This window comes from Colletotrichum abscissum, assembly GCF_030869225.1.
Source record: "Colletotrichum abscissum strain IMI 504890 chromosome Unknown Scaffold_24.1, whole genome shotgun sequence".
NCBI lineage: Eukaryota > Fungi > Ascomycota > Sordariomycetes > Glomerellales > Glomerellaceae > Colletotrichum > Colletotrichum abscissum.
In genome coordinates this window covers 459,448-477,070 of record NW_026850143.1, presented here as the reverse complement: position 1 = coordinate 477,070, position 17,623 = coordinate 459,448, and the positions used below count along the sequence as shown (strand labels likewise).

General features: G+C 49.9%; 7 protein-coding genes across 7 annotated transcripts; 5 read left to right on the top strand and 2 right to left on the bottom strand.

The window, feature by feature from the left end:
* Positions 1-147: 147 nt before the first annotated feature.
* On the top strand, positions 148-1,509 carry CABS01_09832 (uncharacterized protein; the record flags this gene model as incomplete). Its single annotated transcript, XM_060543188.1, has 1 exon — positions 148-1,509. The coding sequence occupies one exon, from the start codon at positions 148-150 to the stop codon at positions 1,507-1,509; it is 1,362 nt and encodes a 453-aa protein (XP_060399886.1).
* Positions 1,510-2,635: 1,126 nt separating this feature from the next.
* Positions 2,636-4,591, top strand: CABS01_09831 (endoglucanase B; the record flags this gene model as incomplete). The annotated part of the gene is made up of 3 exons (XM_060543187.1): positions 2,636-3,479; positions 3,557-4,402; positions 4,458-4,591. 3 exons carry the CDS (start codon positions 2,636-2,638, stop codon positions 4,589-4,591), a joined length of 1,824 nt encoding a protein of 607 aa, XP_060399885.1.
* A 2,593-nt stretch (positions 4,592-7,184) lies between these two features.
* On the top strand, positions 7,185-9,962 carry CABS01_09830 (beta-glucosidase; the record flags this gene model as incomplete). The annotated part of the gene is made up of 6 exons (XM_060543186.1): positions 7,185-7,287; positions 7,371-7,427; positions 7,730-8,105; positions 8,299-8,372; positions 8,427-8,553; positions 8,681-9,962. 6 exons carry the CDS (start codon positions 7,185-7,187, stop codon positions 9,960-9,962), a joined length of 2,019 nt encoding a protein of 672 aa, XP_060399884.1.
* Positions 9,963-10,532: 570 nt separating this feature from the next.
* On the top strand, positions 10,533-11,571 carry CABS01_09829 (uncharacterized protein; the record flags this gene model as incomplete). Its single annotated transcript, XM_060543185.1, has 2 exons — positions 10,533-10,725; positions 10,793-11,571. 2 exons carry the CDS (start codon positions 10,533-10,535, stop codon positions 11,569-11,571), a joined length of 972 nt encoding a protein of 323 aa, XP_060399883.1.
* A 123-nt stretch (positions 11,572-11,694) lies between these two features.
* Positions 11,695-13,536, bottom strand: CABS01_09828 (aromatic amino acid aminotransferase; the record flags this gene model as incomplete). The annotated part of the gene is made up of 3 exons (XM_060543184.1): positions 11,695-12,712; positions 12,767-13,334; positions 13,404-13,536. 3 exons carry the CDS (start codon positions 13,534-13,536, stop codon positions 11,695-11,697), a joined length of 1,719 nt encoding a protein of 572 aa, XP_060399882.1.
* Positions 13,537-14,454: 918 nt separating this feature from the next.
* On the top strand, positions 14,455-15,448 carry CABS01_09826 (L-fuculose-phosphate aldolase; the record flags this gene model as incomplete). The annotated part of the gene is made up of 3 exons (XM_060543182.1): positions 14,455-14,753; positions 14,806-14,887; positions 14,936-15,448. The coding sequence occupies 3 exons, from the start codon at positions 14,455-14,457 to the stop codon at positions 15,446-15,448; spliced, it is 894 nt and encodes a 297-aa protein (XP_060399880.1).
* Positions 14,969-15,381, bottom strand: CABS01_09827 (uncharacterized protein; the record flags this gene model as incomplete). Its single annotated transcript, XM_060543183.1, has 2 exons — positions 14,969-15,256; positions 15,367-15,381. 2 exons carry the CDS (start codon positions 15,379-15,381, stop codon positions 14,969-14,971), a joined length of 303 nt encoding a protein of 100 aa, XP_060399881.1.
* Positions 15,449-17,623: the final 2,175 nt, after the last annotated feature.

The following is a 17,623-nucleotide window of genomic DNA, read 5'->3' as shown; positions in this document are numbered from 1 at the left end:
CAGGGAAATATACTATATCAATAGTCTTTGGACTCGTAACTCAACATCACACTACTTTCAGTTTATCAGATCAACTTGCGAATGCCATCACTCTTTCGAGAACAATCGCACTGGAAACACTCCATCACTGGAAAATACTTCTTCATGATGACGAATCCCCACAGCTGGTGTTTGAAGCACGCTCTGCTGCTTTCTTCGGTCCTTCTTTGCAGTTTCGGCACGGTTCAAGCTGACAACCCTATTGTTCAAACGTCCTACACTGCGGATCCTGCTCCTCTGGTTGTCAACGACCGAGTCTATCTTTTTACTGGCCACGACGAGGATGGCTCAACAAACTTCGACATGAGAGAGTGGCTTCTCTTCTCCTCGGCGGACATGGTCAACTGGCAACATCATGGCAGCCCCATGAATATCAGCGCATTTTCTTGGGCCAGTGCCAATGCCTGGGCCGGCCAGGTCATCGGCCGGAATGGGAAGTACTACTTCTACGTTCCGGTGACCAGTCACGAGGGGCTCATGTCCATCGGCGTTGGTGTCAGCGACAGTGTCACTGGCCCATTTGTCGATGCTATCGGTGGCCCTCTTCTCGCCAATGGCCAAATCGACCCGACCGTGTTCATTGACGATGACGGACAAGCCTACATGTTCTGGGGCAACCCGGATCTGTGGTATGTCAAGCTCAACGAAGACATGATCTCATACGGCGGCGAAATTACAAAGGTCGAGCTTACGGTCGTTGGGTTCGGCGCTCGGAATGACACCACAGGGCGTCCTACAGCCTTTGAAGAAGGTCCCTGGGCCTACAAACGAGGAGATCTCTACTACATGATCTATGCAGCTGTTTGTTGCCAGGAGGATATTCGTTACAGCACGGGACCTACCATCACAGGGCCATGGACTTATCAAGGCATTGTCATGCCCTCGGAGGGCGGCAGCTTTACAAACCATCCTGGTGTAGTTGATTTCAGCGACATCTCATACTTCTTCTACCACAACGGCGCTTTACCAGGTGGAGGTGGGTTTGCTCGATCTGTTGCGGTCGAGAGCTTTCGCTACCTGTCCAATGGATCTATCCCAGAGATGAAGATGACTACCGAAGGCCCGGCTCAAAGAAAGGGCGTAAACGCTTTTGAAAGACAAGAGGCAGAATTGATTGCTTGGTCTCAGGGCATTGAAGTGGAAGTCTGCAGCGAAGGTGGTATGGCTGTTGGCTTCATCAACGATGGCGACTACATCAAAGTCAAGGGCGTCGAATTCGGAAACGGAGCGGCAAAGTTTACTGCTAATGTATCATCCGCAACCGCCGGTGGTCACATTGAGATACGCCTTGACAGCTTTGATGGGACCCTCATCGGCACGTGCGCTGTTACGGGCACTGGTGGATGGCAATCATGGATGACCGTGACATGCCCTATCACCGGCGCTGAAGGTAGTCATGATCTCTACTTCAGCTTTACTGGAGAGGGAACCGACTATCTGTTGAACTTTGACTGGTGGCAGTTTGAGTAACAGAGCCGAGCACCGCTGTCTCACCTGCTTGCCAAGTGACATCAGTCAGCAGAGGCTCTACCCCGGCTACTCTTCATGAGCTTCCCTTCCTCCTACTATACCTGGATACTATATACACACCTAAGTTATTCAAAATATTGATTATTTTTTTTCGCCCTAGGGCTAGTACTCCGTAAGAGCATATACACTATGCTAATAGCTTAAAGTACTAATGAGTATATAATACTTGTAAAAGCCTAATGAGTTATGCTTAGATTAAGTACGGGTCGACGTCTATACCTGTTCTATATTATAGCTATTAAATATTAATAAATCGCGCTCCATTTCATTTTAAAGTGATAAGAAGAAGGATGTACTAATGGTGAGCTTTTAGGGTAGACCTTAGATTTATTTATTTAGGTATAGAGTTATAGTACTAGAAGAATTATCTAAAAAGGATGAGATTAAGTTATGTATTGTCATAACTAAAGTTTGTTCTTAAGTTTAGATTATATAGTTAGGTTTTTGATATTAGTTACGAATATTAATTAATAGAACGACTATAGTTATTGAAAACGATTGATTATTTTGATAATAAATTTAAGAAGATTAATATTAATCTCGGTATCAATTAGTTGAACATCATGACTACAATTCTATTAGAACTCTATTATAAACCTTCAAACCTTTACTGAATTTTGTTTTTCTTTGATAATAAGGTATCTAGGGGCTAGGAAGATCGTGTTAGCACGAAGACTCCCGGCGATGTAGACCCACTACTTTAACACGCTCGGCAGATCTATATCCTCCGCAGACATGTCGCCATGTCAGGGTTCGTGGACTAAATCTAGGATCTGCTCGGCACATCTGCCACCGGGGCGTAGGCGGGGTAGCTCCGCGTAAGAAGGTCACGAGGACTACTAGCCCAGAATATTGCCGGTTGACAGAGCTGCTATTCGAGCCATCTGGATACATAAACTTGAGATATTCTCATTCGGTCTCTTCTTACCACCCTCGCATGAAGGAATAAAGAGGCTATAGCGAAGGCCAGCTGACTCCAGGCTTGAAATCTTACCCCAGTTTCGGATACCGATCTACAATCGAGTCGATTAGCCTCGGGTCTCCCCCTCTTCATGGAGCGGAAACCATGGCGCGGCTTCAGGGTCTTTGTGCTACTTTGTTATGGTTCTATCAGGTTAACAACGTGATCTCTCAATGTTCAGGAGATTTTCAACCCATCTCAGCATCTGAGTTTACTGCTCAGCTTCAGCCCGGATGGAATTTAGGGAACACCCTCGATGCTTTCCCGAATGAAGACAGCTGGAACAACGTACCAGTGGTTGCAGGAACCTTTGATGATGTGAAGGCTTTCGGTTTCAACAGCGTCCGCATCCCAGGTATGTTCTTGACAGCCAGCCCTCCTGTAGGGCGACACCCGCCTCTTGTTAGCATATGCTTAAAGACACCATGTACCTTATTAATCATAACAGTCACTTGGATGAACCATTTCATCGGCTTTTCAGACCAGGGAGACTCTCCTGATTGGACAGTAGATCCTGAATGGCTCCAACGAGTTGCTAACGTCGTCGACATGGCCACGTCTCGGGACCTCTATGTCATCATTAATGTTCACCACGACTCGCACTTTTGGGCGGATCTGACAGTAGCAAACGCTAATTATAGCATGATAGAGGAGAAGTTCTACAGGCTCTGGTACCAGATTGGTACCAAACTCGCCTGTACCCCATCCCTCGTGGCATTTGAGCCACTTAATGAGGCTCCTGGAGACACAGCCGAGATTGCGGCCGAGCAGAACAAGCTGAATAACATATTTCTTCAAGCAATCAACGACGCCGGCGGATTTAATTCAAAGCGTGTCGTTACACTAAGTGGGCCCGGTCAGGATATCGTTCGGACAAGCCTCTGGTTTGAGCCGCCTGACTCGAAGTACACGAATCCGTGGGCCCTCCAAGTGCATTACTACAACCCTTGTAAGTCATCGCCGGTCTGCCCCTTTATTTGTGTACTATGCCACAAAGGCAAGCACTGTCTGACATGGATCAACTAGATGATTTTACGTCAGCCGCATGGGGCAAAACCATATGGGGCTCTAGCGTCGACCTTTCCGCATTCGAGACCGATTTTAGTCGGCTCCGCGACAACTTCACTGACGTCCCGATTGTTGTTGGCGAGTGGCTCGTGAGTCCGGTACATTCGGAGCCTGCAGCACGATGGAGATACTACGATATCATCGGACGGCTCTCCAGAAAATACGACTTTGCTCCAATTGTGTGGGATACCGGCAACGATCTCTTGGACCGCAGTTCACACACCTGGTACGACGTAACCGGCCTCAACCTTCATTTCAATGCTTTAGCTGGCAATCTCAACGCTCTTCCCGACTCAACCCTGGACACTACGGCGATTAGCCAATTCAGCTCGGCGTTTGTTTTTCACAAGGTCGGAACCGCTGTCGAGAGCGTATCCCTCTCCTTCACATTCAACGGAGACTCCGTCAAGTCCATTACCACGGCGGACGGGGCCAGCCTCACGCTGAATTCGGACTACACCGTCGACGAGACTGATATCACGCTATCTGTATCATTCCTGTCCCACTACTTCGATGTTGCCGGTCCTCCGGGCATCAAGACCACGTTGTTGGTTTCTTTTGCCAGCGCGCCGAGCATCCCGATCCAAGTCGTGCAGTGGGATACGCCCACGCTCCCATTGTCCAGCACTACGGCGACTTCGGCTAGTAACATCGACGGAGAAGTGAATTGGAACAGCGTCGGGAAGCCCGCGACGGTAGCAGCTTTCAAGAGCGATGGCACACCGTTAATGGACGAATGGACTGTGGTGTTGCCGCCTCTGCAGCGGGGGAGAACAACACTTGGCAGTGGTTGGGGCTGGAGTTGTGAGTTCTCTGACTCGAAGCACGTTCCGTCCAGGAAGTCTACTAACTTCAGTAGGGGGCCAGCAGGGAGTCACAATTGCTACGGCTGCTGTATCCGCCGCCATTCAATCGGGAATGACAACAACCTTTATGCTGGAGTCGTACCCTCGCGTTCTGGGCAACTATGCTAACTTCACTTTGTACGTTTGACAGAACTACTATCGGGCTTCTTACTCTTGTTATCAAATGGAAGAGAGAAACAAGAGCTTCGTAAATCTTCTTAGTGGTACATCATGGATGACAGCACATAGCCAAGGCAACCGAGGTCCTCGTATGATGGATTACGGTTTCTCAATTCAATGGACTCGACTAGATCATAGATCCAGTTCCAAGTGAACATTCTGTATCTCAGCACCCATGTCATCTGCCTGCTAGTAGTGGACGATTTGTAGGTTTCTTCTGCACTGCGCAAGCGTCCGTCCAAGGTTTCCTACCTCATTCACCTACATATGCCCACGATTCTATTGTCTGAAAATATGTGAAGGCTAAACCGTACCTTTCAAATTTTCTCTCCGACTGTTACATTCAGATATGCCTAAATTTTCATGGCACTGTTACATACATCAATACGTACGTGGAATGGATGACTGCAACATTGAGTCTCATATCCTACGGAACATAGAGCTGCCCGAACTTTCAGCTGTGGGTCACCTTCCCCCTTTCACAATGCCTTAAGTTGAATGCTCGCATCCCAATCTGGGAACGATCCTTCCCAGTTGCTGGAAGTTCGGCGCAGGAGGCCGACCTCAATGAGTACGTCTGTCAGGGTCCTGAGGCAATCGAAACTGCGTAAATGACCGGCGCTGTACCAAAACCGCCAAGAAAGATGTGAAGCGAGGAGATGGTGTCGCCGTTAAAGCTTTTGAAGTGCCTGATACTGGCCGTCAAACTTAGCAGGGCTTCTCAAAGCTGCGAGTTTCCTTCGGGTGCCTCGCCCACCCCTGAACCGATAAATACGTACGCTGCTAGCTAGAGAACCACGCCTCGGACTCTTTCGTCCCGATCATAGAATCAGAAGAACCCAGCGAGATTAAGCAGCAATCTTTTCACACCCTCTTCCCTGCAGATTGGAGCGGGGAAGGTGGGATGTATGAAGGTGATGACAGGTATATGAGTCTCAGCTGACAGGTTTCGTGGATTATTTACCCCGAGAAAGCGGGATCTTGGGCATTGGGAATTTATTTCAAGGGATTTGAAGCTGGGGAAAAGCGGGACAAGGGGTGCGATGTGACAGGCCAACGGACAGGTGCGATTCGGACGTTGTCTTAAGGGCAAGGCACATGAGAGCCGGGAGTGTATCCAGTAGAGATGGGAATTCGGCCCTATAATAATGCACTAAACGTTAAGATATTTCAGTGACGCTGTTCGTCTCAACTGCCTTCTACTTCTAATTAGACAGAATATGTTTGTAATATATGTAAAGAAAAGCACGAACTGGGCTGGTTAAGTATAACCTATAAATTTTAGATTCCGTTCTTTAACAGTTTAATATCGTATAAAATCATAATTTAAAAAGTTTCTTAATTAACTTATTAAGATATCTAAATAAAAGAATATAAGTAAAGTTTTAAAAAGAGAAAAAGAATTATAAAAAGGCATTAATAATAAGATAACTTAATATTTAATATATTAACGTGGTTATATAAAGATAGTTTAATAAGCTCATTCCATAGTTAAATAGGAATTTTATAAAAATAATTAGTTAATCAATTAAAAATAAGAGCGTATACTTAGAATACTTTTATTTATTTATATTAAAATACATAATCTCTTAGGCTAAGTAAAGGTAAAGCATGTTAATTCTTTAGAGCCCTATATTATTAGACTAATTCGTTATGCTATATAATTAACTATTTTAAAATATTAGTCTTATTATGTATATACTTTTTAAACTTATATATATTAAATAGTAATCATAGCTATTAAGTTAATTAACTTTTAATATAGAAATAGATATAGATTATAGAATATATAAGTTAATTTTAATATAATAATAAATAACTTTTTTAACTATTAGTTAAAAACTACTCTTTGAAATATAATCGGAAGGTAAGCATCCTTCCTTACTAAATAGCTTGCTCATTAGCTACACTATTAATATTGACAAATTACTTATGAGGTATTCTTTGATAAGATTAACTCTGTGTAAGTACCGGTATATAACATTCTCTGGTTACGTATATCAGACAAAGACAGACCGGCCTAACTTATCATAAGTAGGGTGGTGAGCGACCTGTCCTATGTGACTTATGGCTTACTGGAGGGAGGAGAGGTCAGCTGCCCGAAAGGACCAAGCAAAGCCCGCCGCAGCAGCGCCCAGGGTCCTCAAAGCAGCCAAGGCATAACGAGGTGGCAACATCGGCCGCAAGGCGACCTACGATGAGTCGAATCTATACAGGTCAAGGTTGGAGTTTGTGGGGAGGATGCGCGTTAAGCTGTGCCGCCTGGCTATTTTACTGCTTTGGCGCCCGCAGTTTCAACACCTGCAGAATAGCGTAGAGGGACCCTTGGTTCCTGTGTCATGCATGTGTCATGGCACGCAGTGTTAGAAATACGTCACCTACCGCCCGACTTCGGGCGGAGATGTCTTCTCGGGGCAAGTACGGCCGATATGATCCATGAATAAGGAAGACTTACAAGAGCGATGACTGTACTGACGAACCTCTATATGAAAGGCTCGCAGGCGGCATAGATAGCCTCATTAATCAAACCGAACATCTTGTAGTCTATACTCTTCACAAGTATGATGTTTGACGGCTTACTTCTGTATGCCATCACGGCGGCAGCCACGGTCATTCAGTCCGATGCCCACTTTTATGGGGAGAGCCCGCCTGTCTACCCAGCTCGTACGCCTGGACCAGCATTCATAGGTTTTCTATGCTAATCAGGAGGATCTTAGCCAATATGACGGGGGCTGGAGATTGGGCAGACGCTTATGGGAAAGCCAAAGCTCTCATTGCGGAGATGAGTCTCGACGAGAAAGTGAGTATGTTGCGAGGCAGTATCGCAACAGCCTAAACATCAGAAGCGAGATCCGAGAAAACATCTAACTGATTACCGTAGTCCAATTTGACATACGGTGTCTCTATCACACATAATGGATGCTCCGGTAACATTCCAGGCGTTTCTCGCCTTGGATTTCCGGGTCTTTGTCTCCAAGATGCCGGAAACGGTGTTCGAGGCACTGACATGGTGAACAGCTATCCCGCGGGCATGAATGTTGGCGCAAGGTCAGAAAGCCCCTTCACGATTCTGAGAGATGCTGACCGGACCAGCTGGAACAAAAAGCTTACCAAGCTGAGAGGTCATTACCTTGGAGGAGAGTTCCGCACCAAAGGCGTGAACGTGGCTTTAGGGCCTGGTACAACATCCTGACGTCGGATCTTAAGACTGGCGCTGACTCGATAATAGCCGTTGGACCGTTGGGTAGGGTAGCTCTTGGCGGTCGGAATTGGGAGGTGTTTTCCAACGACCCTTACCTCTGCGGTTCGCTCGCAGCCGAGACCATCACTGGCATTCAGGAGCAAGGGGTCATGGCGAGCGTCAAGCATTTCATTGGCAACGAACAGGAGACAAATAGAAGGCCCCTCGAGGGGTCCGAACCCCCGGTCGAGGCGGTGTCGTCTAACATTGACGACAAGACCCTCCACGAGCTTTATCTCTGGTGTGTATAGCTGCTGTAATTTCCCCCACCATTTCAGAAACTGACTAGGAATGAAGGCCATTCCAGGATGCCATGAAGGCTGGTGCGGCGAATGTAATGTGCAGGTATAAACCGACGCTAATCCTTGGTGTGTTTCAAGTTAATTTGAATCCAGTTACAACCGTGTAAACAACTCGTATGCCTGCGCGAACAGTAAGCTACTCAATGGGGTGCTCAAGACGGAACTCGGATTTCAGGGCTTCACCGTCAGTGACTGGGATGCCCAGCGTATGTTGAACCCGTTCCCCTTACTTAAAAACCGCTGACTTTGAAAAGACTCAGGAGTCGCGAGTGCTCTCGCCGGCCTCGACATGGCCATGCCTGGTTCCGTATATTGGGGCGCCAATCTTACCACAGCAATCCAGAATGGCTCTGTGCCGGAATCACGATTGGATGACATGGCTACAAGGTAAGCTAGTCCGGATCTCTGTGTTTGAGCTTGAGCCAACACTCAATAGAATCGTTGCATCGTGGTATTATTTAAGTCAAAACGAAGGTTACCCAGAACCAGGCATTGGGATACCATTCGAAATCAGAGGGCCACATAAGCGAATCAATGCCAGAGACCCCAATGCGGTTCCGGTTCTCTTCCAGGGGGCAACCGAAGGGCACGTACTCGTGAAGAATCTAGATGCTCTGCCATTGAAGGGGCCGCAAGTTGTGTCAGTCTTTGGTTATTCCGCCACTACCTATCAGGCCTGGGGTCCCGTGCAGGGGATGGACATGCTCAAGTGGCTTCTTGGACAGACTAATGCGAATCTGACGGAGCTTCTGCTCGCCTCCCGCTCTCAGGATCTGAGATCATCGGCCATCGCGATGAACGGCACCATCTTCACGGGCGGCGGCTCAGGCTCGACCACTCCAGGCTGGATATATAGCCCGCTAGACGCGCTGACGCAGCGCGCCATGAAGGATGGTACGGATCTGCTTTGGGACACGGTCAGCCCAGCCCCGTCCGTGTCCGAATCCGACGCTTGTCTGGTGTTCATCAACGCCTGGGCCACGGAGACACTGGACAGATCCGCGCTCTACGACGATTACTCGGACGGGCTCGTCAATTCGGTGGCGGACCAGTGCAGCAACACCATCGTCGTCATTCACAACGCAGGCATCCGCCTCGTGGACGGGTTCGTCGACCATCCAAATGTCACCGCCATCATCTACGCTCATCTACCCGGCCAAAGCTCCGGAGAGGCCACCATAGCCCTGCTATATGGCGACGAGAACTTCTCGGGGAAGCTGCCTTATACCGTCGCCCGGCAGCCAAGCGACTATGGCGACCTCCTCGATCCGGACCTACCGGAGGGCAGTTTCACGCTCTTCCCGCAAAGTGATTTCGATGAGGGTACAACCATCGACTATCGCGCCTTTGACGCGTTCAACATCACGCCACGGTACGAGTTCGGCTTCGGGATGTCGTACACAACGTTCGAGTACGCCGACCTGTCGATTTCCTGCCGGGATGGACTGTCTCACGATGAATATCCTTCGGGGCCTATTGAGCAGGGTGGCCATCTTGACCTCTGGGACAACCTCGGCGATGTCCAATTCCGTATCAAGAATACTGGCGGTGTCGCTGGCCAGGAAATTAGCCAGCTTTATCTCGACGGGACGGACAGCCTCAAACACTTACGCGGATTTGAGAAAGTAGCTTTGGAGCCGGGACAGACTGAGACGGTGACGTTGTCGTTGACGCGGAGAGACTTGAGCGAGTGGGACACTGTTAGCCAGAACTGGAAGCTGCGGACTGGGAGGATCAGGTTATGGGTGGGGGCCAGCTCTAGGGATATCCGATTGGAAGGTTTCTTGGAGTTGTAGAGTGTACACAGCAGTAGCCAATCCAATTAACTTCTGTATACTTGGGCCCGGGCTGAGTCTATGATGGAAACGTAGTCCTACGGCACGAAGATTTGATGTTCCCCAACCTCGTTAGCCATGCGAGGATGGAGTCTGCCGGAGTCGCTCCGCTTTTGGAGGGTTGAGGGAAAGCAAGCTCTGAATGTATATACATCTGCAAACCCACCTTTTTGACACGGTACATGTTCATGTACTCGGAGTTGCCTTCTCTTTTTGCAAGACCTGCCAATAATACCATCGATCTGGACTAGCCGTTCCGATGAGACGACCGAGATTAGATGTACTTTTGACTTGCTACAGGCTTGTCTCAAGACAAGCATCCTTACAATGAGTAACACGCCCTTCAGGTATTTCCAGTCCACACCTTTCATTTCTGCGCTGAGAGAGCCACAAGGTTCGCAGGCACTGCCGCGAGAACTTACCGTATAACACTGGGGTATTCTTGCGCGTAATGTTATTAATTACCGGTACATCCCCTCGCCTTCTTGTCTATGGTTCTAGCTGGTGTCAACAGCTCCACCAGGCACCATCATGTCAGAAGCCGCCAATGTTCTTGTAGTGGGTTGCGGTGCGGTCGGCACCATGTGTGCCTATGCCCTGCACAAATCCAAGGCGGCCACCGTCACGGGAGTTTTCCGCTCGAACTTTGAGGAGGTGCAGCGTCTAGGACTCTGTATCAGAAGCGTCGACCACGGAACGGTATTAGACTGGAAGCCTCATCACGGTAAGAGTTCAGCAGTGTACCCGTTAGATTATCATGAAGACCTAAATACCGGTTGCGCGGCGTCTAGTGGAAAGGAACATATCGGACGCGGCAAGGCACGGCCCGTTCGACTACGTTCTTGTGGCGATGAAAAGCCTGCCCGACATCTATTCTATCCCGGATCTTATTGCCTTGGCCGTCACGCCGGGCCGGACATCCATCGTGCTCGTCCAGAACGGAATCGACATAGAATGGCCCTTCGTCGACGCGTTCCCTGAAAATGTCGTGCTCTCGGGTGTCACTATGATCGGGTGCGAGCTCAATGGCCGCGAGGTCCTGCACAATGATCCAGACAAGCTGCACCTCGCCCCCTTTCCGAGCCCAGGTCTTCACCGGCGGAGGCAGGAGGACGCGTGCAGCACCTTTGCGGCACTCTACGCGCTCGGTGGCGTTGCCTGCGAGATCCACGAAGACATTGTGCGGCGACGATGGATGAAGCTCGTGTGGAATGCCTCGTTCAACCCAGTGTGCGCCATCACTGGACTGGACTCTGGTGCGGTCCAAGCCGCCGGGTACATCGACACCTTGGTACGTCCAGTTATGGATGAGGTCGTAGCTATCGCGGAGGCCGCTGGTTATGGGCTCCAGCCCGGTATTCAGGATGAGATGATTTCGTTCACACCTGAAGCGATTGGACTCAAACCGAGCATGCAAGTTGACGCGATGATGGACAGGCCGATGGAGGTGGAGGTTATTCTTGGCAACCCGCTGCGGATCGCGCAGGAGCTAAAAGTTGAGGCCCCGGTCTTGACGATCCTATGTAATCTTCTTCGCGCCAGACAGTGGAAGTACAAACAACGAACATGAGTTGATGACATGACTCAAGATGAGTTATTTTTGAACGAGAATTAGCAATTCAAGGCCAATCGGTGTTGCATCACGTTTGAGACCTACTTTCCATTGTTTCTCGCTATGGGTTTGCTTCTTGTCTTACCATCTGTGCACAACCTCTCGATCAAAGCTGGTATCGTCATATCCGGCTTCGTACATCTGTCTGGTCAGGTCCTCCTCGTGTAAGATTTCATTGATGACCTTGGCGTCAGTAATGGCCCAATAACTTTCGCAGGCCTCTGCGAATGCTCGCGACTTGGCCTCTAGGATGCTCTCCTCCACCGCTGCGAAGCAGAAGCGGAAGAAAACGTACCCCAGGTCCCTCTTGATGGTTTGGTTGGCTGCAAAATCCCCGCCCGGGACGACCAGTATGCGATATGGGTGCTGGGTGCAGTAAACCCACAGCCCCTGCATTAATCGGCGCGGGTTGATAGAGGTTAGCGGGTGACTGCCGATGTTCACCTTGACCCAGATAAACATGCCACCCGCGGGCCGCTGGAACGAGAACATCTCAGTCTGAACTCCGCCTATCCCCAAGAACCTATTCTCTTCCAAGATTGCAGCCATCTTCTCCATCCGGCGTTGATAGGTGAATCGCAAGCCCTCAAGCCAATTAATCCAGCCGCCCACCCCCCAGCCGCCGGGTTTCTGCACCGAAATCGCGGTCTCAGCGGGGCCGTCCCTACCGAAATCACCAATCAACTGCGTGACGATGGCCTGCACGAAGCCGGAGGGTTGCTGGGTGGTGCCGTCCGTGATCCTAAAGAGCTTCTCGCACACACTCGGCTGCGCTGTGACCCATCCAAGCCTGCAACCGGGCGCGACGGTCTTGGAGAAGGAGTCGAGTCGTATGACGCGGCCGTCATTATCAAGGCTCAAAAAGCTCGGGACGAGCTCGTCGAGGAAAGCGTAGCCTGTCGACTTGCCCCGCAGGTCGTGTACGCAGTAGTTATGGTTCGGGTCTTTAGGGAAGTTGGGCGTGGTGGATGTTGATGGATAGTACAGGTTCCAGTACGGGTCGTCTTCGACGATGACGAGGTCGAACCGCGAGCAGATATCATAGATTTCCCTCCGCCGTGGCAGAGAAAGTACTCCGGATGTCGGGTTTTGGCCGGTTCTGGTTCCCTGTTAGCTAGTCGTCATAGGATGAGGTCGCCGGCAGCATGCTCACGGAACAAGATAAACAACATGTGGCCTCTTCCCTAATTCGCAATCCCAAGTCTCAAGGACATGGCAGAGACTTCCCGTACCATATGCCAGCATTCCCTCGGTGTCCATTTTGACCGGTACGATGTTCACATCCTTGGGCTTGAGCTGAGCGATTGGAGGCCCATACACAAATTCTTCCACGATCAAGCCCTCGCGATTCCGCGCATCACCAGAAGTTTTATCCCAAGGATTGAATAAGAGTTCAAAGACCTTGAAAAGCCCATCCGCCGATCCACCATTGACGATAATGTCAGCGCCGCCGTCATACGGAATGTTCGGGTGGTAGATAGTAGTGGTAAGCTTCCTCAACCAGGCATAGAGCGGGGGAAAGCCCGAGGCGCTTCCGTATTGGAGCGCGGTGGTCAAGTCAACGTTGCGGACGGACCCCAGCTCGTCCCCGCGTCGAGGGATGCGTAGTTGGGGTGTCTGGCCCCCTGCCGCCTCAGAATATTTCGAGGGACCAAGTGAGTCCGGGTTGGATAGCGAAAGATCCACGTTGTTGAAAGGGAAGTAACTTGGACTGGGGAGGCCTGAAGATTACAGTCAACACTCTGCACCATTTTGGTACACATAGGCACATCATTGCCGCCGAGACATACCACCGGCCAAATTTCCCATCTCTGGTATCCGAAGATACTTGTAGTACTCCTTGAGTACATTCGGCGCCCTCTTCTTTGACGCTTGGGAGAAGTGATGCTCGAGATCTGTGGGTTTAGGGCGTGCGGACGACATGGTTTGTTTGCGAAGATGGCCAATGAAGCTGGGCTGTGTGACTTGTCCCTCAATAATGTGTCTGGATTTTCAGGCGTTGCTTCTTATAGCAGAGCTGGCAGGCTAGCCATGAACAGCCAACCAGGCCGCAATGGTCAGCCAGACGCCGCTTCCCTTAGCGGGCCTTACCCATCGTTGTTCCTGGAAGACCATGCGGATTTCTTCTTCCTCTGGCCTGGCGGCGCTGTTGTGAGATTGGAGGTGGCTGGCTGGCGCTAGCCGTTGGCGCTTTGATTTGGTCGAGCAGTTGTGGAGATCGTTCGCAGTTGACTTCCCTTAGCAGTACAGATATTTCGCACCTGGGTTCGCCCCCAGACGGCAGTTATCTCCTAGTGAAATGGCCAGCTCCGGTTGTGAAGACGACAGGGACCAGGAAGCTGTACTTTGAGACCCACTGACACACAAGGGTCACCGTCCAAATCAAACAGCTCTCATCTTCGTCAAATGCTATGCCACTTTGCACTTATGGTACATTCTTATGGGGAATGTTGATTCGTGGGTTTCAGACGTATTGTTGCGTGTGTAAATCGACCCCGGAATCATGGACAGGCTGTTATGGCTCGGAGATACTTGCCCGAATTCCAGACCTGCGAATGTCCTCATTCGTTTGAATGGGCACCGATGCGATTTGAAACTAGTCAGATAACACGTTCGAAAGCTTTGAAGAGGTATTCATAACCTCCTCATGGTCTTTCGTGCCTGCATGGGATGAGTTCTCGTATAGTACATGAACTTTCGACCTTCTCGAATCGCCATCTGCCCTCCTTTGCACATCATCGGCACACCAGCCTTAGACTTGCTCATTCTAGCTCGATAGCTAACATGGCGCAGACGGTCACAACAACAAGAATTGCCTCACGAGTACCACTGACTTCCAGGATGTCCACCACCTTGGATGAGGATGCTCAAGTTGTTCGGAAGTCCGTCGGACTGCGCCGCGTGGATGCCACATTCATGAATGGCCTCTCAACTCTCAATGGAGAGGGTGCTACCATCGGACGAGGCTTTCCAATTGAAGGTATCCCGACATTTGTGGATCCCTACAAGGCACGGCAATGGGCATTGGAGCATATGGCTGGAGCTTTTAGGGTCATGGCACGGAAAGGTTACCTCGAGGGTACTGCCGGACACATATCTGTCCGGGATCCCGTCGACCCTGACACATTCTGGATCAACCCGTAATTATCTAGGACTCCGGCCGCGGCGTACATGTCGCTGATTTCTGCACAGTGTAGCCCGACATTTTGCAATGATGAGAGTTAGCGACCTTGTTCAGGTAAATATGAATGGAGAGGTCATAGGTGGAAACAAGGTGAGAGGCCTTATTGATCTATGGAAATGCCTTGCTAATTCAGCACAGGCTTGTATTAATAATGCCGGCTTCACTATTCATTCAGCTCTCCACGCCGCCCGACCAGACGTGAACGCTGCCTGCCATTTCCACAGTATCCACGGGAAGGCCTGGTCTTGCTTCAACCGACCCCTGGAGATGCTGAACCAGGATGCCTGCACCTTTTACAATGACCATGCTGTTTACGATACATTCGGCGGTATCGCTTTTGAAGGTGAAGAAGGCAGGCGAATCGCAGGTGCTCTGGGCGATAAACGGTGCGCGATTCTCAAGAATCATGGGCTTCTGACGACAGGGAGCACTGTCGACGAGGCAGCGTTCCTCTTCACGCTAATGGAGAATACCTGTCGGGCACAGTTGCTCGCCGAGGCTGCCTCGGCTTCTGGGATTCGAAAGCACATATGTCCTCATGAAGAGGCAGAGTACACATACAGACTCACAACGCCAGAATCCATGTGGTTGGAATTCCAACCCGACTACGAATACGAGTTGCAGGAATCGGGTGGGAGCTTGTTGAATTAGGAAATACAAGGACTCTCAGCGCTTCACATTTGCTCTCGCTCATGTTCCATGCTTTTCGCAGGATAATCTAGCGTACTAGGCATCCGTCAACTTGCCGCTGTTTATTCCTTCGTGATTTTTCGACCAGGCACAAATACTGAAAAGCAGTTCGGGTAGTCAGACACAGCCGATATTAGTGTGGTATGCAAATTATCAAAGATCAGGCCGTGAACAGTCCCTCTGTCACGGAATAGAATGGTATCAGCACTCGCTGGGCATTCTGCCACGTACCTTCTCGCGTGGATCTTACATTCGTTCAGTACGTAGACTGCTCTCTTTTTTGCGCTCGAGATGGGTTCGCAGAAGCCACTTTTAGCCCACAAACGCCCATTGCTGTGTACCATAACTCGTGACACTCTGAGCGTGTTCTCCCTCCAGCCTGTACTGGGAGATGGGTCCCTATATGCCATCCGACTGCAGTAATACACAGTAATTGAAGCTGAGGATATTCTTAGCTTGTTGCCTCGGAATGACCCGTACTGGATACATTGTTGCTGCTAAGGAGATAATGTGCCTTCCCAGAGCCAAGTACTGAGTGCATCATCCAAGATAAGACCGGACCAGAGGCACATCGCTGGAGTCTTGGAAACCCCGCATGCTGTGTGCTGCCCTTCTTTGACATCTCTAGCTGCCTGGAATGCAGCTCTGCGCCACTGGCAGCATTGGTCTATGTCGCCTCCATCCCTTCAATTTCAAGTTCCGATTTGAAGTTCCGATTGTGATAGATGTATAGCTTGAATACTTGCAGCCATCAACCCCGAGGTGATGCACTTTACAACATCTTCTTCCTCGTGCCGACGCTCGTTTGTGTGATCAATGTATTCTTCGGCTCCCCGAGATCATTAAAATTCTTATTCTCCCAATTCATTGAAAAGATCGTTACCTCCGACCAAATGCATAAAACTCCAGACCCCGGCTTTGGGATCGCCATATTAACCAACAAATTAGTACTTGAAGGGTAAACTACAAACTGGCTGCGCACCAGATACGACAGAAACAGCCCCCCAACATGTCCAGCCCAAGGTGATCGGCGGCTCCATCGGCACTGAGCTCTTGCTCACTGAGATGGGGCCGTTGTCTCTCTTCCTGTGATGCCGCATCTGGGTCATTCTCGTTATTTGGCCACGTAATGTATGCGTGGCTAGGATGTATGCCTATCCTCCCACCCGCGGCTCCATTTTCGAGCTTGCGAGCTGTTACCTACGTCTACCTGACTCTGGGCTTTCCTATGGGCTGGGCATTCCCCCTTGCCGCAACGATGCTAGTTTGTGTTGCGTACAGCGCTGTGGCGACCGCCATGTAGTACTGGAATCTCAGGATCAACCCGGCCGCGTGGATAGCTGTATGCGTGGTGGTCTGTATCTTTTCAATGTGTTCTTCGTTAGGTGAGGACCTGTTAATTTGCCTCGGCAGAGTACGCTCATCCTCACTTTCCATTACCTTACAGGTAATTAGGCGAATCCGAATTTTGCATTGCGTCAGCCAAGATCATTCTTATTATCTGCCTTGTCCTGCTTACCCTGATCATCATTTGTGGGACAAAAAACTCACATCACGATGACTAAGGCTTCCGCCATCAGGGCAACGGGAGCGTGATGACCCCTTAGTATACAGATGGGGCCACGGGCTGTTTCCTAGGTCTGTACTCATTCTTTACGTGGCCTTTACGATCGCCGGCGCCGGATTGCGCTAGCGTACAGTGAGAGCCAGAACTCGGGCAGGGCAATCCTGCTGGTGGCCAAGCTTATCTTCTACCATTCGTAGGGTTCTACGGCGTACATCATCGGTGTCCTGGCCGTCGGCTTCGTCTGCGGCGCCACGGACCCCCCGAAAATGAGCGCTATCAATTCTGCACGAGGTACCAAAGTTCCCCCAACCCCCTACTGCGACACGCAACCACTTCAGGATTGATAGATCAGTGCCGACCGGCCGCCAGACGGCCGCGCTTGTGCCCAGTCATATGAATTAGATATGGGGTTCATAATTCAATTTTCCTTATCTTTCGCCCTATTTTTGACAAATATTTAATAGATTTAGGTGATTCCCTGTTACGGAAGTTAGTAATAATTTGTATATAATGCTATTGGCTGAACTTTTGGGTCGGGGCCCATTTTAATTCCCGAGGTCCGGATCTGA